Here is a 24,603-nt window from a genome sequence, read left to right as displayed (position 1 = left end):
CAACAGGACACTCTTTTGGCATCCGTCAGGCTTATTCTACTGTAGAGGCTGACAGTGGGATAGGATTTTCTTTTTAGTGTAGCGCGGCATAGTCTACTGTACTTTTCCATTTTTTCTTTTTGCGGTATACCTGTGAAGGCCAACAGGAGACTCTTTTGGCATCCGTCAGGCTAATGGAGCCCCATAGATATGTTTAGCTTGTACTCCAGGAGATTTTTCCTGTGCATGCGCTAAGCGTACATCACAAACATGATGTGAACAGGACCTTAGGCTATGGTCACATTGTAGGGTACATTTGACTTTTACACCAGGAAATTCTCCCGACCTATATAACCAATGTGTCTATAGCCTATAATGGATTTGATGCATGCCAAATGATTGTCCTTTGGCACACTTTTGGGCAGTATACTCTGGTATTGTATTGAAAAACGTAGGTCAATGCCTTTCAATACAAAGGGATTATACAACAGAATAAAAAACGTTACTGCACGGTATGCATTTTTTTATAAGGGGATTCAAAGGGTAAATAGTGCAACTGTATGTTATACAGTTGTCTACATCAGGGCTATATGTACATTAGCCAAATACGTTGAGAGATATTCCCGACATATATGCCAAATGTGCGTAGTGTGTGAACAGAGCCTGAACCAGAGGACATGGTGTGTTTGGGTTGTGAAGGTGGACATAATCCGCATTGTATCATTATAGTTATATGATTCTGGTGAGGGCACATAGAGATAATTCTGCCCGTCATTCTGGTTATGTAAACTCCCAAAAAAATTCTCCACCTTTGTCTAGTTCTTCCTGATCAATATGAAATTAATACGAACATGGAGACAAGCCTGTACTGTGTAATGGTATGGATACAACTTCTATTTATGAGGTCCTATTAGGTGTTCACCACTCTCAGACTTTTCTACTTCTCTTTCATCTGAAGTTCTAATGTTCAGAGAGGTAATGAGAATTGCAGCATAATTGCAGTATTATACAGCGCGGCTGCAATCGATGTGTAGTTGAGCAATACAGCTCCACTAAATCCATGCCCTTGAAATATCATATCATAATTGGTGCTCAGAGATTTACAAAGACACTCTTGTTAGGCTGTGCTTTGCTATTTCATGGGACCAAGTTCTGTACAAAGTTTGTTTAGTCAAAAAGTTTAATATCTGAGAAATCGTGTGTCATTTTCTGGCGTTCCCAGAAGAGCAGAGAATCGTAATGTTATATTCTTCATCCACCCCAGATTTAACACCCAGTGCCTTTCCCTACAGAATAACGAAAACCAAACATGACTCACCATCTCCCTTAATACGACGTTCCCAGCAGCTGCGGCGCCTGTACTATACATCTATCACTCAGTTTCTGGGTGATGCAGAATTAGCAAAGGATGTTTATTTAGTAATAGTAAAAATCGTTGACACAGGAAAGAAGAATTAAACAATAGTCAGAAGTGTTACTATTAATACCGGACATAGCGGCACAATGCAAACATTGATTGACTTCCGCTTAGAGGAAAACTGTCCTACCTTTCAATATTCTTTCTTTAACCTGAAATCCGAACGATTAAATGACATTTGGCGTGGTTTTTACAATTCTGGACATTTCGCAAAATAAAGGATTTCTTTGTATTATAAATAATATAGAGGTTTCAATGTACAGCCTATTTGGTTTTATGGTTCTGCAAGTCCTGAATTGACTGATAATTTGTAACAATACTTCATGAGATCTTCAGCAAATGTTAGTACAATAGGACTTCTCTCTAGTTCTGACAGTCTACAGTTTGTGGTGGGACATAGACATTAGATTATCAGTATATTTGATGAATTTGCCAACAAATATGTAGTGTGCATGGGCAGCTTAAGATGTGGGAACCTTCACATAGATACTTTAGGTAAGTACAGGGGCATAAAGAGGGTTAGGGGTGCCTGTATCTGGATGATCGGAGGGGGTTGCTAACAAGCCGCTCTACCTTGGCTAGTGCAAGGGCAGTTAACGAAATCTGTGCCCCAAGTATCGTAAAGCCTAGCTATGACTGGATTAATGTTCAAAGGATATTAATGTTTGAGGTTTAGTGGTCCTGTAAATTTAGTGTACGGCTGTACAGATTTGGAGTTCTACCTTTTGACTGAATTTTTACATAATTTTTCATGTAAAGTTGCTTCTGTGAACATTAAAATGAGTTTTAGTCATTTTGTTCTGTGGAAATGTACAAATATCTGGCCCCAAATGGTGCTTCATTTAATCATTTTCTGGTTCAATACGACAGATTGTTCCTGATTTATTGAGCTACGTTGTTGCTTGGATCCTTGTATTCAGTGCTGTAGAAAAACAGGATTCATTTTGCTGCAATCATTCTAAGGGTATGTTCACACCAGAGTCAAAAACGTCTCAAAATACGGAGCTGTTTTCAAGAGAAAACAGCTCCGGATTTTCAGACGTTTTTTGTGCCACTCGCGATTTTCGCTGCGTTTTTCACTGCGTTTTTTACGGCCATTTTTGGAGCTTTTTTTCAATAGTCTATGGAAAACAACTCCAAAAACGTCCTGCACTTCTTTTTCGTGGCCATTTTTTTACACGGAAAAAAACACTGCGAAAAACGCTCCATCGGAACAGAACTGCTTCTGCTTCCGACTTTTCTGACGTTTTTCGGGCGTTTACAGCCCGAAAAATGGCGGAAAATAGGCCATGTGAACATACCCTAAGAGTTTTAGACCTTTGTTACAGCAACTTTCTTTTTCTAATGGGTCCCTCATTTTATATTTTGTTGTCTAGGAAAAACAAACATGGCTGTGAAATCTGTCGCTGCAAGAAGTGCCCGGATGTCTCATGCGGCAAGATTTGTCCTATGGGCTTTGAGCAAGACCGCCATGGATGCCCAGCCTGCAAATGCAGAGGTAAGAAGAGTCCTTCACCTCCGTATCTATTGTGTCCTTTTCTAGCCATCAAACCCCCACCAGATAGTAATAATATGTACAAAACTTTTGTTCTGAGAGACATTTTTATGACTCCTCCAGTGCTACTAAATGTCATTTTTTGACAGCGTAACCCTATTTATTAGAGCTTTGTGTCCCGCTTGTAGCAATTTCATTTTTAATTACTGCAGTCTAATGGAGTAACCCATCATGGAGCCGACAATGACTTTTTAATGAGCACATACAGGAGCCAAATGGACTGATTGTTTCTGTGGTTTTTCTTTTCACATTATTCTTAATTATAAGTAAAGTCCAAAATCTTTCTTTATACTGTACCTACCATACTAAAACACATTTTTAATCTCTTGTTTAGACTGAATGTAAACTCCTAGCCAACTTAATTGTTCAATCTTCAAGCACAGCACAAACAGAAGACAAGACAGTAGACAGGTTTTAGTGTTATTCACACATTTAGTCTCTGTTCACACTAGTTTTCTTGCTATGTTATTTAGTTTTTTTGGTATACATAAATACAGTACTTCCATTAATGGCCCTATTTCAACTGAATTTTTTTAATGACATATTTAACATGAGTTAGCCTCTGTTCTGTCATGTTTCCAGTAAAATCTGCTACACTATTCTACCCATTATGTTTACAATTTAAATCAATGATCCTTATGGCATAGTCTTATTCTTACTAAAACGTATTATCATCCGTATTAAACTAATAAGCACTCCACTTAAACCCGGTGTTTACTCCATTCTAAACCAGAAGAGTCCTATGCCTAAGTGAAGCCCTTAGCCAGGCCATTGGCCATATGCATGTTAGCTGCATATTTGTCCTCCCTTAACTTATCTCTAAACCAGACATATGATGTATTGTGCAAGATGTTAAACAAACGTATACCTCCAATGGATGGCATTCATAGACTACCATGTTAAAAAAAATTATGCGTTCAAAGTATATGTTGTTTTAATGGATGGCTGTTATTGATGTATTTGACGGATGCCGTCGACCATCCGTCACCCATAGACTCTCATGTTATAAACCAGGTCCTCAAGCATGCGGCCCCTGGGGCTGTCATCTGCGGCCCGCGGGACACAGAGCCGCTAGTGCAGGCTCTGCACCGGGACCCTGTGGAATTCCCTGACATCGCTGTCCACATATGGACAGCGATGTCATGGTCTTCACCAGAGCGGAGTTCCGGTTCAGAGCGCTAGTATAGGCTCTGCTCCGGGACACGCTGGAATCCCCTGACATCGCTGTCCATATATGAACAGCGATGTCTGGGGCTTCCCCAGAGCTGGAGTCCCGGGCAGAGCGCTAGTATAGGCTCTGCTCCAGGACCCTGTGGAATTCCCTGACATCGCTGTCCACATATAGACAGCGATGTCAGGGTCTTCACCAGAGCGTAGTTCCGGGCAGAGCGCTAGTATAGGCTCTGCTCCGGGACTCTGTGGAATCCCCTGACATTGCTGTCCACATATGAACAGCGATGTCTGGGGCTTCCCCAGAGCTGGAGTCTCGGGCAGAGCGCTAGTATAGGCTCTGCTCCAGGACTCTGGGGAAGCCACTGACATCGCTGTCCATACATTAACAGTGATGTCAGGGGCTTCCCTAGAGCAGGAGTCCCAGTGATGTCAGGAGCACAGCTGGAGTCCCAGGAAGAGCCTACTATCACTCTGCCCGGGACTCCAGCTCTGGGGTTGCCCCTGACATCCATGTTCATATATGGACAGTGATGTCAGGAGCAGAGCTGGAATCCCAGGCAGAGTGCTAGAAGCGGCTCTGCTCCGGGACTCGAGCTCTTGGCAATCCTCTGACATCACTGTCGATATATGGACACTGATGTCAGTGGCTTCCCCAGAGTTTCGGCACAGAGCCTATACTAGTGCTCTGCTCCGGGACACCGGCTCTGGGGTTGCGCCTGATATCACATTCCGGTTCAGGAGGATCCCCTGACGTCACTGTGTATGGACAGTGACGTCTGGGACTCCAGCAGTAGAGGAATCCCCAGCCAAAGCGTCGGCAATGCTCTGGCTGGGGATTCCACTCCTAGAGGGAGCCCCAATGGAGCTATCTACTTGGGGTGTGTGTGGCATTAAATGCAGAGGGCACTGTGGCACCATCTGCGGAGGGCACTGTGGCAGCATTTGCGAAGGGCACTGTTGCAGCATCTGCGGAGAGCACTATGGCAGCATCTGCTGAGGGCAAAGTTGCAGCATCTACGGAGGGCACTGTGGCAGCATCTATGGAGGGTACTGTGGCAGCATCTACAGAGGGCACTGTGGCAGCATCTACAGAGGGCACTGTGGCAGCATCTACAGAGGGCACTGTGGCAGCATCTACAGAGGGCACTGTGGCAGCATCTACAGAGGGCACTGTGGCAGCATCTACAAAGGGCACTGTGGAAGCATCTACAGAGGGTTCTTTGGCATTATCTACAAGTGGGTGTGTGGCAGTATCTACAGAGGACACTGTGGCATTATATAGGGGTGTGTTGCATTATCTACAGAGGGCACTGTGGCATTATCTACAGAGGGCACCTTGGCATTATCTATAGAGGGAACTGTGGCATTATCTACAGAGGACTCTGTGGCACTATCTAAAAAGGGGCTGCCCAATCTTGACATGTGTCTCTGCCAAACACTGCCAACTGAGCCGCCGGACTGCATTTAGCGACACTTAAAATGGAAAACTGGATTGTTGAAATAAGCACGTGGAGAATTCTCTCAAATTTTAAACCTAGCGGTATTATTATAGTAATGTAGTATTATTATTATTATAGTAATATAGTGTTATAGTAGTTCAAATAACTAACTGATTAACAATAATTTTGTATTGTATCAAATTTGAAAGTAATGCTGCCCGTCAACTTCCCATTTTTTCTATATGTGGCCCACTTACCCAGCCGAGTTTGAGACCCCTTTTATAAACCATACACATTAAAGTATTGATGCAGTGATGTTTTGATGCAGTGCAAGTTTTTTTTAGCCAACTTATTCTTTTTTCTTTTAGCTAAAGACTGCATCCTATAGGTATCAAAACCGTGTGAATAATTCCTAGTTGTGGACTGGTCCAGAATTGCAAAAGCCTTTGGCAGCAGCCATAGCAAATTCAGTTTGAACTATATATGGCATTAAAAGAAAAAAATTGAGGATAATGATGACACTGGGCCCATTCATAAAGACAGTATCTTTGAATGTCCGATCGGCTTCTTGGACCTTTCCCTTAGATAGTGAAATCTCATTGACATGGCCACTTAAAATCATAGTGAAAATGGTCTTCTATAATGTTGTCCTATCAAAGAGGGCCGATATACGTAGGACATAGAGGAATTGAAAATTTGTTACAGAAACATCTTTTTAGAACAGGGGTGGTCTTCTGAACGAGACTGTCTTGGATATGTTTTACTGTACAAACCACCGCACTGTATCGGGTATCAGGAAGACAACAGAGGCAGGAGAGGCCCGCTTCATTGTAGAAACGGCGGAGCAGCAGATTGCTGACCAACAGATCCAGGACCACCTCACCTTTGACTGTTTAACCATTATTCTACATTGATAAATGACAGCATGACTGTGAGGTGACCAGTGACCTTCAGTAGATGCTACTGTGTATTACAAAAGGATTAGAGTACAAGGCTTTCTATTTATATTTGTGTGCTTGATGTAAGGGTCATGGCTGAAATCCGGTCTACAGACTTTAGAGACCTATAGATTTTATATAGGTAATTATATGTGAAGAAAATGTGTCATGGTGGTGTCTTCAGAAATTGTTTAGTAGGAAAAGAGCGGCAAGAAAATCATATTTAATGGGCAAAATCATCCACAACACTGGGGATTCTGGGAAAACCTTCATTGAGCGTTTTTAATAGTTAATTGAACAAAAAAAAAAAGCTAATGAAAATTCTACAAATACTAAAAAAAAAAAAAAAACAGAAGAGAAAAACGTAAACAATGTACAGAATAAATGATACCAGAAGAGATTTGGATTCCCTTTTGATTGTTTCCAGTGACAATTACTTCGGTATCTGTCTGGTTTCACAGACGCAGCACAGTTTTCACTATATTTAAATCAATTTCACATGGTTTATTAATGAACGAGGTTTATACGATGGATGATAAGAATTTTATATACAATAGGGGATCAATTCATTACTGTGTGCTATCGTCCATTACAAAGAATTAGTTAGTTATTGATTTCTGGTGGAATGAATTATCTTAATGGTTGGAAGATTATTCTTATTAACAGAAATGACAGCAGAGGCTTGGAAGAAAGATTTCTTACTGTGGCAATGAAACCGATTGTAAGCTTAATATAATAATCAGATTCCAAACATCCTATAGCCTGGACGGGTCCTCCATGGAGTTAGGAGCCCAATGGCTATATACAGGGGACACCTGTGGCAGCTGCGAAACATCCGGAAGCTGTCTGGGTATTTTTAATACTGCACAATCTGCAACTACTCATGAGGATAGTCATCCAGTGTCAAAAGAGATTTCATGTTGGTGTGGGTGGTGGAGCAGAATTTGTTTTCCAGGCCCTAGCGATCCAGTATTATAGTACGCATTATTATCTATGGTTCTAGTGCAGTGTCCAGTACTTCTATAAAGTTCAGTGCACTGTCAAGACTGTGGTGACCAAGTGCTGCTTTGTCCTTTCCCTGGTAATACAATGTCACTGGTTAAAACAATGGTGATCCAGTTATCATACTCCATCTTTATGATTCAGTCCTAACTCATCAGCTAACAGTTTAGCGCTTACTCCTAGAGATCCAGATTTGTATTTGCTCTGGCATTAAGTGAAATCCGGCCTGATATCCGGTAACATTTTCAAATGGGTAATGCTTCCCCAAAACCATTTTTCCACTCCTACCACAGCCCGTGATGAAACAATAACAAACTCAGCAGTTGGCAGCCACACAAGCTTCCATAAGAGCCTCAGCCACAGATATGCCCCCTTAAATGAATCAGCTACAGATGCACCCCCTATAGTACAAGTCACAGATGTGCCCCTTAAGTGCCTGCCACAAGTATGTCCCCCAAATTGCCCTAGCTGCATGCTTACCTTAGGCATTGGCTGGGACAACTGCACTGAGCCATCTAAGGGCATGTTCACACTTTAGCGTATTTCTTATAGTTTTTCTATGCAGATTCCGCACTGAAAATCCAACAACTACAATGCTAGTGAATGGGGTTTAAAAACAACTCCATTCACACGCAGGATAAAAGTTCAGAGCAAAATTGAGAGGACACTATATATTTTTAAATCTACTAATGTCATTTTTTACAGATTTACAGCACATTTCACCTACCCCGTTTTTAAAGGCAAAATCCATAACAAATGCATGGTAAATTGCGCATGTAAACCCTCATGTTAATACATGCAGATAAACTGCTGATATAAGATGCGGATTTTCAACTGTATTTGAATACATTTTAGTTCCCAGTTCAGTGCACGTTTTATTAGTTGGTAATCACAATCTCATAGTTCACATGCTCACTTCATCTTACTGTAAGTGTATGTTCACACGGCTTATTTTCGGCCATTTATCGGGCCGAAAAACGGCCAAAAAATCGGAAGCAGAACGCCTCCAAACATCTGCCCATTGATTTTAATGGGAAAAACGGCGTTCTGTTCCGACGGGGCATATTTTTACGTGTTTTAAAAAACAGCCGCATAAAAAAACGCCCGTGAAATAGAAGTGCATGTCACTTCTTGAGCCGTTTTTGGAGCCATTTTTCATTGACTCTATAGAAAAAAGGCTCCAAAAGCGGCCGTAAAAAAACGCTGCCAATAACGGGAGTTTGCTTAAAAAACGGCTGAAAATCAGGAGGTGTTTTCCCTTGAAAACACGTATTTCGCTAAGCGTGTGAACATAGCCTAAGGGCTTGTGGGGAACCTGCAGTGTAAACCATAATTTCCTCGAACTGGTCTGAATCTAAAACAATATATTTTTGATATAATAAGTTAGTGTTTCATCTAAGAACAAGATGGTAAAATGGAATTAGTAATTGTCTCATATACTACAAAGCCCACTGGGCCCTTCCAATAAGCAGCGCTCATAACTACGCTGGTGGCAGAAGAAGATAGAAAGGTCAGGTTTAACATACTACACGTTGATCACATTTTGTAAACCAGACCGAGAGTCGGTGGTGAATGTTTATCTTGCAGTTTGGGTAGCGTACATAAGAAAGACCATATGTGCAGCTTCATTATGGGATTTACATCTGGCATCCTCAGGTCAGGCTTTAAACACTATCACTGCAGATGGTATAATTTAGACAGTCCGATATTGCAGGTGGCTGTTAGCTAGTTTAATGCTGCCAGGTTGGAAGCTAGACGGAAGATTATTTGGGCATCGATAAGAATTCTAAATATAAACTGCTGAGTCAGCCTCTGGAGCTCATTCATAGAGCAGATACAAACGAATAGAAATATCCATCTGCTAGTACTTAAATCAAAAAGACGGAAAGGGTTAGGATAATGTTTTAATTTTAAATTCAAATTTTTTTTGCATAAACGTTTCCATACTTGTCAATGGTTCCGGCTAGATGAATGGATCCAAGTAGAGGGGTACGGTTCACTATATTTGTACATACACACCACTGCTGCTGCTTCTGCTATATAACAGATTCACTTATTCAGAATTGTTTGGGGTTTTTTTTATACAGTAATTTAGAAATGCTATAAATGTGGCAAATGATGATACTACATGAAGTGGACCATCACTATGATCTGACAGGGTTCACAGTAAAGTAACCACAATTGCTGCAAAAATACTTACAATGTAATAGATCTTAATACATGGGTGTGAGGATATTGTATAGTTTTTTGTAGATATATAATGTATATATGCTGTTCCCTTACAGAAGCAGCATCATCTGCTGGGCCACCAGTTTTGACTGGCACGTGTCTGTCAATGGATGGAAGACGTCATGAGAATGAGGAGAGCTGGCATGATGGCTGCCGCGAATGCTATTGCCATAATGGACGGGAAATGTGTGCACTGATAACTTGTCCTGTTCCTGGCTGTTCCAATCCCACCATTCTTCCAGGGCAGTGTTGTCCCTCATGTCCAGGTAAGATAGCACAAGCCTGTCTAGTGCTTAACATCTGCTGACATTTTAATTTTTGTTGTATTTTTCTTGTAAAATTTCTTGTTAGACTTGTAGCATTTTTTTGTGTGTGTTTTAGACTCACTGCTTCTCAATCATTAAGATCAGTTCTAGGTTAGGAGTGATTGAAACCCCTTTGGCTAATAAAGTGTGTCTGATGTTAAAAAATTTATAACAAACATCTAATCCTTTGATGAATCCAAGCATGGAAAAAAAAAATAGATTGACGTGCGAGAAAGCTTTTGATAAACAGTGCTTCTAGTGTTTGACCTCTTCTGTTCTTTATCGATTGTCTACACGAAATGATGAAGTTTTAATGATGAAGTTAGGATTTGAGAGAGATTACTCCTACCTGCTTGATTTGGATTGCACCAGCAATTCTACTTTATTCTGTCAAGTCTCTGTGTATATATGTAGTATAAATGTAGTAAAAAGGCACTTAGTAATTATTGATACAGATGTATGCAAATATAGAAAAGATGTAAACCCTTAATGTCAAGGAACTATAAGTGCGTAATATAATAGAAGTGTAAGAAGAGCAATGGAGAGCCGCGGGAATCATCAGAAAGCCAAAGGCTGGTGGTGTGTGTAAGCTGTCGAAAGTCCAGCTAGGGTTGCCATATGAGGCAGAATTTTTTAGTTGAGCGAATCTTAAAGTGCAAAAGTTCTTCCAGTCTACAGAAGTTTCATACTTTATGCAGCCATTGTGGTATGAGGGGGGACCTTGTCGGCCCGGGGGAGCGGATTTAATGTTTTTGCAGCATTTATCATATGTAGAAAAAGATTGGAGATCTCAAAACTTTTGGGAGGGAGATTAAGAAAAATAAGCTGGGGGTTTTAGTATATGGGGTGTCGAAAAACTTGTCTTGTGATCTCTGTTACACTGTCAGAAAGTTTGCATTTGCGGACTCCAACCGGTATTACATATCAATGGTTTAATTTTATGTAGCTTATAGTAGTAAGCATATAGCACATATTATGGCGCTCAATGCACTGTGAGATGCCGTGTGAGTATTTGAGGGCTGCAGAAGCTTTATTAGGAGATGAAATGCTAAATTTGGCTTCCCAAGCGTGCAGAAAACTAGGCGCATCATTATCAGGTGGTGATATGAGTTTTTTTTAATATATTTTGCCCACCAGGTTAGGAATATGGAGGCTAGTTTGTAGAATTTCTCCGAACCATGTAACTTTTCGTAGAAGGTAGCCCTTTTACATACCTCGGTTTTTGTAGTGGTAGCTCGTACAGATGTGAGGAAATTATTTATTCTTATCATTTTCAGGCTACTTTTAAGACCTGTATGTCAATGATATGGAAACGATCTTTACGGACTGATACACCAGATCTCCATTGTTTGTAATTGATTGTCTTCTATACATTTAATGCCTATTGTAGCATGTGACAACAATGTAAATGGATTATCAATGATTTTAGAATAGGAAACATTTTTCTAATCATAGCAAAGCATAATGTGTGGAAATATTGATCTAATATTGTATAGTTATCACTCTAATAATGGAGAAAATGGATTGTTACTTCGAATGTGAATAAATATTCACAACCTTTTTTTTTTTTGCCATTACGGTAAATATTAAAAGGGAAAAGCCTGTTAAAGATATGACCTAGTGATATGACAAGTTCTAGTAATGCTATGATCTCACTGGTGCCAGTAGTGCAAAATAGTCTCTAGAACTGCCAACAGCAGCGGACCGCCATTCCGGGAGCCTAAAACAACACGTAGCGCACGAGCCATTGGTATGGGAACACTGGTCTATAGTCCAAATTTGCAAACGGTTGGGTAATATTTGTAATATTTCTTTGAGGTAAGCGTTTTGCTACTTTAAGGGCATGGCTAGACGTGGCGGTATTGCTCTGGAATTCCGCTGCGGACAGTCCGCTGCGGATTCGCTGCGGTAATCCGCAGCAGACATATTCTCCATTGGTTTCCACACCTTTTCAGTTAGGTTCGTGCTGACGTGGCGGAAAACTCCACTGCGGACCACAGGCTGCGGTGCGGAATTTGGTGTCCGCAGCATATACTGGCTGTTGCGGACTCATTGCGGAATTTCTCCATTGACTTCAATGGAGATTCAAAATTCTGCAATGAAATCCGCAGATGTTATGTGTGTTGCGTTGCGTATTGGTTTTTTCTAACAGGATATGACTTCATTCTAGCTGGACCTATGTTTTTCTAGGTCTATAGCCAGACTGAGGCCCCGTGCACACGAACGTAAAAACGCCCGTAATCACGGGCCGTAATTACGGGTGACTACGTGTGTGCACCCGTAATTACGGGAGCGTTGCTAAGCGACGTCAGGAGATAGTCACTGTCTAGGGTGCTGAAAGAGTTAAACGATCGGCAGTAACTGTTTCAGCACCCTGGACAGTGACTACCGATCACCATATAGATCAACGTGTAAAAAAAATAGAAGTTCATACCTAATGAGAACTCCCTGCTTCTTCCTCCAGTCCGGCCTCCCGGGATGACGTTTCAGTCCAAGTGACGGCTGCAGCCAATCACAGGCCAATCACAGGCTGCAGCGGTCACATGGACTGCCGAGTCATCCAGGGAGGTCAGGCTGGATGTCGAAAGAGGGACGTGTCACCAAGACAATGGCCGGGTAAGTATGAATTTCTTTTACTTCTACTAGGGAAAGGGCTGCCCCTTCTCTTTATCCTGCACTGATAGAGAGAGGGGAAATACTCTTCACCTGAATACGCAACGGCTAATACGCATCAATTTCCTGCACATTTTAGGCAAAGCCACAACAGAATCTGCAACGCAGATTATGTGCGGCATTGATGCGGACAGTGTCGGCAGAAACACACCACGTCTGGCCATGCCCTAACACCAATTTTGTTAATTAGGTTGGGTTCACATGCTTTTAACAAGCATTTTTGTGTTTTGGCAGATGAACTTCCATTGGGAGACTTGGGAGTTTATCTGTCAAAACAAAAAAAAAACGCATGTCAAAAATGCATAGTGTGGACGCAGCCTTATAGGACAGAGCGTCTTTTAGCTACATTCATCTCTGCTGGCGATCAGTTAAAAAGCAGTTGGACCAGGAAGAAACCACAAGCATGAGAACAATGATAGACTGATTAATGTTGCTGTCCTGCCTTACTTAGTATTAGCTATGTCAATGCAGAGTCTGATTCCTCCGAGAGCTTGGCTCAATCCTTAAAGTAGCAGAACAAAGGGGATTTAGCCTCTTTTACATTGCATTCTCTCTAATAGAATCTGAACCTGTTGTGTTAATAATGATTGTCTTCTGAGGTAGCTGCAGCACTGTAGATAGTGGAACAAGAAGTGCTATTAATCAATGCCAATGAAATGCGTAAGACGCAACAGCTTTCCGGGACTCATCCAAGGTCACTGGATAGTGAAAGTTGCTGTTTTTCAAGCCCGAACCAAATAGCAATTCTTCTGTTAGTTTATTTTCAATAGTTGCAGAAAATAACTTTCTCTGAATGCTACCTTTAGTTTATGTGTCAAATCAAGACCATTTTACAATCGCTCCTTATAAATCAAATAAGGCGAACAAAGACTCTCAAGTCCTTATATTTATACAAGAGACCTGTGGCATTATGCTGTGGTTTATGCGAAGCGTGCCTCTGCAAATTGCAATCTGACTGTGCCCTCAGCCACCTGTCCTAACGGAGATAAATGAGGACCATCTGCGGCTGCATAATAAAATGAACATCGTAAACGCTTGACCTAATTATTATTAATAAGCTGTTATTATACCACCATTGTGCTGCAAGCGCCCCGTGCTGTTTTGTACACCAGGACCAAATGCTGATGGTTAACTCACACAGAGGCTTCAGGCTGGCACAGCAGAAGGTTGTGCTTTCTGCTCCACTTGGATGAAACCATTCCAACTGTCTAAAACAGGCTGCACAACAAAAATAGGATTAAGTAAAGGCAGTCTGGCAAAATTAATCAAGTAATTCAGACATTTTGGCTTTAGCTACTTGGGCCGCTTACAAACAGAATATTTCCATCCATGTCTAAAACCTTGTACAGATCTATATCTTAGCAGAGATTAAGAGTAGCATGCCCTAGTTACATGTTTTATATTTCTACACTAAGATTATTTTCTTAGAAGGGGAGTGATTAGGTTATGTCCATATGATACCCTAAATTAAATCTTAAAGAGGTTGTTCAGTTTGGAGAACCCATTGTCATACATCTTGTTTGGGAATTCTGAGGTAATAGAGGGGGGGTCAGCATCCTCATTTCGCGGCCAGAATAGAGATCGGTTACAAAAACCATCTCTCGATCTGGGGGACCATTCCTGTCCTGCATTACAAACAGCACATTGATATGAATGGGCACTGTGTAATTCCTAATTTCCCCTGTGGTGGCACTGCAGGGAAATGTAACATTTACTGAAAGGTTTCCTTGAAGATTACTGCTGATCGCTTAGAGTCCCAGCAGGAAGACACTTTGTGATGAGCTTATTCTCAAGGGACCCTTCTAGCAAGTATGTATTATCCAAAAGCGGTGAACCCCTTTAATATTAAACTAATAATACTCATAAGAGTATGGGTATTTTTAACCTCTTCCCAACGTATATTTACGACATAGCCGGGTAGGAAAATTATGAAGCACACTCAAGGGCTGAGCTCCATACAACGCGGGTGTTGGCTGTATGATACAGCCGACACTTCACTGTAATGAACGGGGTCGCGCTCGATTGCGATCTCGCTCATTAACCCTTTGGATGCCACGGTCAATAGCGACTGCAGCATTGGCCATCCCCCCCGTGACGCAATCGCGGGGGTGCTAATGATTGTTATGATTACTAATGAAGGCCCCCAGGTCTGCCATCTTTGTTCTCCAATTAAGCCCTGCCTCGAGCAAAAAAAATTATTTGTGTTAAAAAAATAAAACAACATAATCTGTAATGCCACGTCCGTAAAATTCTGGGTGATTTCATAGAAATGTAAAAACTTTGAGGATTACTAAGAGTCATTTCAAACCCAATATGGCTGATTTTACTTGTATTTATTTTGCTTCCAAACTTTTATGTATTTAACTAGAAGTTGGAACATGAAATGATCTGTAAATTCCCATTAGCCCTAGCTAACATACATGAATCAAATATCAATCGATGGAGCATGTATATTTACTGAAGACAGAATTTGTCAGTAGTGAGACACTTATCATGATACACATTTGGCTGATCAGGGTATCCTGTAGTAAATAACCATTGATGCACTTGTATAGAAGGTCCACATTTTCAACCATTTATTTAGTTGTTCCAATGCATCTAAAAAAATAATAATTAAGCAACTTTGAAAATAGTCCTAATTAAAAATCTTCTATCGTTTTGGCCATACAGCTTCCATGCGGATGTATTCATCTCTATGGTAACAGACTACAAATAAACCATGCATAGTCGGTTCCTGCAGTCACACTCCCTTCTATATGTCTTCTACTTCTTACTAACATAACTTTGGTAGATTAGTACGAAGTAGGTAGGTGGCAATATGACTGCAGGAGCCTATGTGCACTGTAGGATTATGTGCCAGGAGACATATAATTGATCTATTATATTTCTTTCATGACCAGGTCTGTCAGCAGTGCATTCAATTGCAGATACTTGAATAGCAATGTCTCTTGACCACTGGTTTTATAAATGGAATAATTCTGAAACAAAGTATCAAAGGTTGTCCCATTACTAATCCATTAACATTCTGATGTCTTCAGCAAACTTTGTGAAGCCCTTGACATTTTAACAAGACGGTAGATCTCCTTGACTTGTGATATTCTATTTAATAGAGAACGTGACATTACCTGCCATGGAAAAATGGAAATGTGATTCTGTGGCACAAATGAGAATCTTAATTTCTTGCAAATTAAATTTCAGAAGCAGTGAGGAATACCTTCCATGTTCAGTCTTAAAAAATAAATAGCACTAAGGGGGCAATTTATCAAACACTTAACGCCAGTTTTTCACATAGAAGAGACAAGTTTTGACGAAAAATGTAGCAACTTTTGCATTTTTATGCCGCCTTTAACACTTTTTTTAAAAAGTGGGCGGGCTTAGTGGGAGGGGTCATGGCCATCCGCGGTCATCAAATTCATTAGAATTAGACTGGTGTAAGTTACAGCGGAAATTTACTCCATCTCATAGAGGACGGCAACCATAGATGTGCCTAATTTATTAAGATGCGTTAGTCATTTAACAAATTCAGTGCATTTTGCTTCAGTGCTCTTTATATTAAGACTGGTGTATGAAATGCCAGTCTTAATAAATCTGCCCCTAAATCTATCTATAGTTCTAGTAGTGAATTATGTTTTCTAGAGATATACTATACTTGTAGTTAAGCATAATTGTCATTCACTACATAGTAAGCAAGGCAGGGTTTGCAGCTTCTTAAGGCCAATGTGATTGGTAAAGCTAGTTGTTCTTTTCTGAGGATTGTCTAAAATGTCAGTAAGCATGTACGTGGTGGGGAGGGCAATTCAGTGATAAATGTGGCTCAAGTATTCTTAGGCGAGGTGTACATTATCTTTGACTATTACATCCCTCATGACCGTAGATAACGCATTTCAATAGAGTTGAAGCAATAAGATCCTGGCATATCCCTGCCAAACCTATGCCAATAGGGCATTTATATATGTCGAGAAATTTTCCTGCCGTATGCGCCAAACCATGCATTACAGAGGTGGTTTGAATTTAGCCTTAGTGCGGTCTAAGTAAGGTTCTCCAGTTTGGGCAATCCCTTTGTTTGCTAAATTTCAGGTAGCCTGTGTAGAAACGATCATGGATGTTCTAGTTCTTGCATCGCTCATTTTCTAAGCAAATATTCCAAACTCCGCAGTCCGTTTGGCTACTGGCTCTGTATGGTTTAAGTAGACAACACCTGTTATATTACACCTTATATCACTACACACTTGTTTTAAAGGGATCCCGTTATTGGGTTTGGAGCCACTAAACCACCTGTATGCTGTTATGCACATGGGGTTTAGTGTTCCATACTTGCCAACATCAAAATCGTCCGTTTCAGGGAATAGTTAAAGTAACTTGCAATTAACCAAGATGAACCCGGGAGCGCCATTGGGCAGTACACTTCGCAGGCACAGTAAAGCGAGATGTACTGTCCATGGCTTCACGTATGTAATGCGCGTGCGCCAGATCACACCAGACTCCTTACCTGTACTCCTCTCGGTAAGTTGTAAGTTGCTTTTCTAACTATTGCTGAAACGTTTGTTTTTGACATAGACAGGTTTGGCGCACGAAAACCCCAGATGCATAACGGCATGCTGGGGGTTTAGAGGCTTCAAACGTATTGACAGGTTGCCTTTAGGGCAAGTTTATTCCAAAATACATGTTCGTTTTAACATTTAGTTTGTCATTATACAAACCAAAATGAAGCAGTATCCATCATAAAATGATTAGTGCTTTTTCTGTAAACTTTTTATAAAATCACAATTTTTTCTGTGAACAATCAGGAGATCAGAGACGATAGGTAATTTACAAAGCTTTTCAGTATTAGTGCAGTCATCTCCATGGCTACAGGCCTTATATAATATTCTGTTTTGCGTGTGAGAAATTTTCATAAGATGAGTTGCAAAAGCCAAACAGGATACTGTTCCCTGATTTCAGAGCGGTCACAGAAATGTTGCTCTGAGCAAAAGGTTATTGATTTTTTTCTCAACCTCAATGAAAAACTAAAAAAAATATGCATGTTGTGAACAGACTTAGGGTATGACCACACGTGGCGTATTTCTTCCGCCACTGACCGCATCAATGCCGCTCAGAATTTGCGTTGCAGATTCTGTTGCGGTTTTGCCTGAAATGGGCATTAAATTGATGCGGACTAGCCGTTGCGTATTGAGGGGAAGAGAGCTTCCCTTCTCTCTATCAGTGCAGGATAGAGAGAAGGGACAGCACTTTCCCTAGTAAAAGTAAAAGAAAATCATACTTACCCGGCCGTTGCCTTGGTGACGCGTCCCTCTTCTGACACCCAGCCCGACCTCCCTGGATGACGCGGCAGTCCATGTGACCGCTGCAGCCTGTGATTGGCTGCAGCCATCACTTGGACTGAAACGTCATCCCGGAAGGCCGGACTGGAGGAAGAAGCAAGGAGTTCTCGGTAAGTAGGAACTTCTATTTTTTTTACAGGTTGATGTATATTGTGATCGAAAGTCACTGTCCAGGGTGCTGAAACAATTACTGCCGATCGTTTAACTCTTTCAGCACCCTGGACAGTGAATATTTACTGACGTCGCCTAGCAACGCTCTCGTAATTACGGGTGCACACACGTAGTCACCCGTAATTACGGGAGCCCCATTGACTTCCTCAGTCTGGCTGTAGACCTAGAAATACAAAGGTCCAGCCAGAATGAAGAAATGTCATGTTAGTAAAACCAATACGCTCCGCAGCACACATAACATCTGCAGACTTCATTGCGGAATTTTGACTCTCCATTGAAGTCAATGGAGAAATTCCGCAATGAGTCCGCTACACGTCGGCAACAGTCAGTGTATGCTGCGGACACCAAATTCTGCACCGCAGCCTATGCTCCTCAGCGGAATTGTCCGCAACGTGTAAACGAACCCAACTAAAAAGCTGTGGAAGGCAATGGAGAAACGTGTACGCTGCGGATTTCCGCTGCGGAATTCCAGAGCAATTCCGCCACGTCTGGTCATGCCCTTAAATTCTATTTACTGACAGAAGATACTAGTCACTTTAAGACCTCCTTCACACACAGAATTTTTCTGACAATTTAAACTGCATCAAAAAACGCTTTTAAAAACGCCAGCGTTATTAAAATGTAACATGCGTTTTATACCAAATTTTTTGTTTTTAATTTGGTGTCATTTAGTACTTGCTTTTTTTCTGGAATTTTTGAAGTTCTATAGAGAAGCCTATGAGAAAACCAGCTGAAAAAGCTCCATACCCAGAACTTGCTGTGTTTGGAAAAAAATGCCACTGACCACAAAATTGCCTCAAAATCGCCACAAACTAAAACGCAGTTACGTGTAGTGCATTTGATATTTCACTGTGGACTTTAATGTAACATCTAGCCGCACAAAAAACGCATTAAGAAATGCCGCTGTGTGAATCTAGTTACTGAATGCTAACATTAGGGTGGATTCACACGCGGCAGATTTGTTGCAAAAATTTCTGCGACGGAAAATCCGTTCCATTCATCTAAATGGGATTGTTTCTGCAGCAGGTGCATGGATTTCTGCAAGTTCTATTCTGCTGAATGGAACAGTCGCAAACATTTCTGCAACAGATCTTCCACGTGTGAATATACTTCACAATTTTCAGACATGAATGTAAAATGCTTTCATAACTTAGCCATAATTTCTTATCTCCCTACCCTATTACAAGCAAAGTAGCAGACCACAAAGCTGAGTCTGAGGACATTTCTGCTGCTATAGTGTTCAGTGTCATCACGTACCAGCAAAACCTTGGTGATCTACCGAGATGATCTAAAGCTCATGTATATAGTGGTCAATCCTGAATAAAAAAAAAAACGTCCTCCAATTATCAATATATTGTTTTAATAGCATTTCTAGGGAATGTAGGATATCACAGAACCCTTTATTACCTACTCATTGGTGTAGAACTTAAACTTTAATGGGGTTGTTTTGTTTATTTTCCATATTTATTTTTTTATGTTTTTTTTCTGTTTGATTTTCCTCACCATTGACTTATAATAGGTCTGTTAGTTCTCCATCTTTTTTTGTTTTTTTATTTTACTGGATAGAATAGCACAGCTGTGTTATTTTGACTATAAAAAAAGTAACAGAAACCTGACGGAATACAACTAGTACAAGTGTGAACAGAGCCTATGGATTTTAACAAGGAAATTTTGCAAGCAGAGATCTTGAAGATAGTGAGGAATTAATAACCATGTTTATGAGAAAGTTGCAGAACTTTTCACGGTATAATGCATACGCTTTACGTAAAACTGGTAAATAATATATTATAATATATGTTTGCTTCACATGAAAGAGCTCAGATTACTGTCATCTATTTCAATGCACCGTACAAGCTCCAGAGCAGAGATACAGTTATTGCCACCTGTGATTTGGGACAATATGTTATATGGTTCTATTAGTGATCATAAATGCAAAATCTTAATGATACCATTTACATATCTTCTGTTCCAGATGACTCCAGCGGGAAGAAGCCCGAGTCCTCAGACCCATCAATCTGCCATGCTCCTGGAGGGGAGTATTATGTAGAAGGAGAGACATGGAATATTGATTCCTGCACTCAGTGCACTTGTCATAGCGGACGAGTGCTGTGCGAGACTGAAGTTTGCCCTCCGCTTCTTTGTCAAAACCCTACTCGTACTCAGGACTCTTGCTGCCCGCATTGCCAAGGTATGACAAGGCTATGTCTACACAAATCTAAAGTTCACAAGAAATCCGAGGGTATGGTTTGAGCTGTAGAAGTTGCTTTGTCTACTTTAGAGCATTCAGCAATGTTCAGCTTATTTTCTAAATTCTATAGATATTGAATAATATAGACTAAGTATATACTGATGTATAGACTAAGAAATGGTTGGATGTAATCCTTTAATGAAGCCATTATGGAAAGTATTTGCTTAATCGCAGAGTTTCAGGGGTTTCCAGCAAAGATGTCCGGTGTAGCTTTATTAGTTGGGGAGAAGAAACACGCGTTTCGCACAGCGTTACCATTTACGCTTGAAATAATGCCATGTTTTGACTCCGTTGTCTGTTTTATAATTAAATTATAGTAGTTGGTTGAATAGATGAACTTTTTGCTTGACCATTTCTGAACAAATCCTGGCATTCTCTAGGCTAATAAGGACCAGAGAAACATTCTTAGGATTTCTTCTTATTGAGGGCCCATGTACAGATGTAGCGATCTTTAACTTGACTTTTAACGCATTAAATACACAGTGGCAAGAAACTTTAACTTGACTTTTTCAATTGCTTAAGTGATAAGTTATGACGCCGCAGCAAGTTATCAGAGTCAAGATAAGGATTGCTACATCTGCACACTGCAAATCCATATCCCAAAGTTCTGCCTTATGGTGCCGTTGTGCTTCTGAGGAAAAATAGCTCCGCAGTATGACATACATTTGTAGCATGCCATGATTTTTCTCTCACGGATTCATACAGAATGCCTCCAGGACACAGTATGGGCCTATACCAAGCTATGGCTGTAATTTTACCAATCCAAACTGCAAGAGTATGTAATACAGGTGTGTGTACGAGCCCTGATCTCATTATGAATTCACTTCTACCTCTATTCAAACTGGTATAAGTACGGGTACAACATAGCTCGCATGCTACGCTGCTTCCATAACTGCCATTCACTACTATGGGAGTTACGGAAACTGTTTACTGAACTACGCTGTTTCCGTAATTCATGGTCGGAAATCACACATGGATATGTCATAAATGTCTCTGATGGGAAAACCCCTTTAAGAAAGAAATATGTGTGTGTATTTGTTTCTTGTAAACTTGTTCATCCAAGTAACCAATCCGGTCACATGATGCACAAATAATTGACCGTTTCATTCCAAGGAATCACCACTATGGGTTCGTAGTTTGTAGAATTGATTTTGATGATCCATATTACATTCTACTATTGCATTGATGAACAAAACCAGTTATGTCAAGAGTACACAGTCATTGTGAGTTACACTTGCGTCAGAAACGCTTCAGGGTAGAATAGATGCCATAATAATTTACTAAATTGCAGGTGGTGAAAGTAATGGAAATATGTATCATTTCTCTCAGTGAAACCTTAATCACAAAGTGAAGCGTTTGCGTGAGTGAGTGACGGGTGAATACAGGTGAAGCTCCATGCCCTGCTATATTTTTGCACAACAAAGGCATCATGCGTGTTGAACAGAAGATTTTCCTGTGTATTGTTGGTCCTTTTGCCAATACTGTTGTATTTATAGTAATATTGCTTGTTGGCAGTTTACCACCCAGGAATTTGTAAACTAGTGCCTTTCCAGAATATGCAAAAAATAATCTGTAATACATCCGATTGAAAAGCGATTATTAAAATAAAACCACATCATTGAGCAGCAGGAGCGGAGGAGCTGTAAGAAAATATATAGAGGTTTAGGACTCTTAGGAACTAAATATAAGGAGATGAAATGAATTCAACTTCAGTGTATGTAGTGCTCCAGCCTGTATTATATTATATTCTATACTAACAGTTGCTGGGGTGTAACCAGTTTGAGAAAATATTGTGCAGTACCATTACGTTACGCTTTATGATGTAAAAAAGGGGCACGTTCGATTTTTAGTCCAAGTGGATGTCTACGCAGCCTCTAAGCCTGCCCCAGCTACATAGTATATAGTTTAAGATGGGTAAAAAGGAACCTATACTAAAGATAAATAGGTTAGGGATCATACATAAAAGAAAAAAAAATTCTGCTAAATCATCATACATCTTATTTTTCCGCTACCTTTATATCTGACCGACAGTGGTATGATGTGCTCCTCGTGCATAAAGTGTGTACAACATTCACTTTAACAAAAAAACGGCGGGCCATGAAATGACAGTTCTGAGCTGTTATTCATTGTAGAATTGGGAAATGTCACACAGTGGTATTGTAAGATGCATTCAGTGACAAGTCAATCATACGAAGGTATTGTTCATACAAACATGTCACACTGTCAGAAACCCCTATTTCATTACTTTCTATGATATTGCTGCCATTCCATTCAGTGCTGTAAATTCTATACTAGAAGAATGTTTTTTGGAAGGCCTACAGCATTAATTGCACCAAATTCCTCTACATCTGTAAAACATTCCTATAAATATTATGTATGTTAATACATTCTGCACTCATTTCAACACAAAATTAATACCAAAATGAAAAAATGTAATAAAAAATCTGTAGATTTCAAATAAAACATGAATGACATGCGCAGATATTAACACGTGTGGCATCGGAATTGGCGGTAATACTAAGTGTTGAATTATGACCATAGTGGAATGATGCACCCTAGAACTAACATAATTATTGAATCTAGTCTTCTGGGATCTTAACTATTTTGCCATAGTTTGGCTCTGCCATGCTCTAAGAGGGGGCTAACTCAGTGATCAGACAGCTGCGAATATAAGTAGCTTCTTCCTTAGAGCGGCTTGCATGGGTGCTGAGTTTTAATGGAGTATATATCGTGAGCGCGCTCTTCAGCGCTATTTCGGATTAGAGAGGTCCCCTTTAATTGCCACCTATTGACCTATAAATTAATATCTATATTAAGTTCAAGAATTGATCAGGGTCTCTGTGACATGGTGGGAATGGAGGCCTTCATATATAATCAGTGTATGACCCATACTCTCGTCATAGAATATTCTCCAACTTAATCCCTTCTAACTCTGGGTTTATGAGTCCAGTAGTGGTTCTCACTGAATGATTGGGAGCCTTCCCTTTATAAATGTCCATATATATGTCAGTGATAGATTGAGACTGCACCCCAGACTAATAAGGCCAGAGTTGTCAATCATTCATATCAATAAATTCAATGTTTATTGCAGATAAAATATTAAGGATTTGTGAATATGCAATTTATACGTTTTTAAATGTACATCTATTTGTTGTTGTTTTCTATTTGGAAAAGCCAGAGATGTAGTTGGCCAGTGTAAAAGTCAGATTTCAAAAACGGAATGTTCTTTCCAAAAAATGTACAGATACGACACGCAGGACTTGTATTGACATTTCATGATCAGATTTATTGTTTTCTATAGAGAAGTATCAACATGGATTTCGCTGTAGAGCGACATTTTCCCTGGGGTCAATAAATCACGGCACTCACCTTGACACATGTCAGGAGTTGGATAGCGGCACTGCATACCTGAAGTTCATTTTCTGGTCTTGATCAAGCCAATAGTCCTCCTTGCCTGGTAATTTAGAGGTCAGAGGAACTAAAGCAATGATTTATTTTAGCGAAGATGACTGAAGGGAATAAACATGTACATTGCATGCAGGTCCTTTGCATTTGTGGATCCGTCCTGTGGGGACTGAAAGATAAGACTACAGTATCTTGAGCATCTTGCCCGTGATTGTGGCTTGCCTTGCTTTTCGCTTTTAGCTGCCTTTGATAAAGCAAAGTAAAAAGTAATTGAAGATAGAATGAATTGCTATTTCTGTAAAAGTAATGAGATGGCCTCTCATCTGAATTAGAGATGAAGAATTATGAAAAAAAAAATGCAAATTATTTTCCACATTGCAAATGGGATTTGATGCTAAGCTCTAAATGCACGAGGTAACAAAGGAATTAATTGGCATTACAGTACTTAGAGCCCACTTTGGCCCAGGTTAAAAGACTATTCAGAATGGTGAGAGGATTGACTCCACCATTTGTTTTAGTAATCATGAATATATGAGTCATACAAACTATTACAAGAGCTTTGTAACAATTTTGCAACTTTTTGTAATCTACTTACAAAGAAGACCTTACAATAAGCTACATTTTACGCTTTGCCTGGTTTTCCCTAACTGTCTATCATTTCTTGTATCATAAACTGTTTACTCATGTAATATACACTGTGGCTGTGGTCACCAGTACTTCGTCTTTTCAGCTGCCCATAATACAGGAG

At 40.3% G+C, this 24,603-nt stretch overlaps 1 protein-coding gene and 1 long non-coding RNA gene across 3 annotated transcripts in view; one reads left to right on the top strand and one right to left on the bottom strand.

Annotated features, from left to right (window-relative positions):
• LOC142759977 (uncharacterized) overlaps positions 1-24,603 on the bottom strand; it is a 134,227-nt gene that overhangs the window by 57,118 nt on the left and 52,506 nt on the right. The gene's annotated exons all lie outside the window — the stretch shown is intronic.
• CRIM1 (cysteine rich transmembrane BMP regulator 1) overlaps positions 1-24,603 on the top strand; it is a 721,727-nt gene that overhangs the window by 654,642 nt on the left and 42,482 nt on the right. The window contains exons 10-12 of the mRNA XM_075862815.1: positions 2,773-2,894; positions 9,789-9,998; positions 20,175-20,390. Coding sequence (XP_075718930.1) covers positions 2,773-2,894; positions 9,789-9,998; positions 20,175-20,390 — 548 coding nt within the window. The remainder of the gene's footprint in view (positions 1-2,772; positions 2,895-9,788; positions 9,999-20,174; positions 20,391-24,603) is intronic.

The sequence above is a fragment of the Rhinoderma darwinii genome, chromosome 4 (genome assembly GCF_050947455.1).
Source record: "Rhinoderma darwinii isolate aRhiDar2 chromosome 4, aRhiDar2.hap1, whole genome shotgun sequence".
Classification (NCBI taxonomy): domain Eukaryota; kingdom Metazoa; phylum Chordata; class Amphibia; order Anura; family Rhinodermatidae; genus Rhinoderma; species Rhinoderma darwinii.
This window is presented reverse-complemented; position numbering and strand designations above follow the sequence as displayed.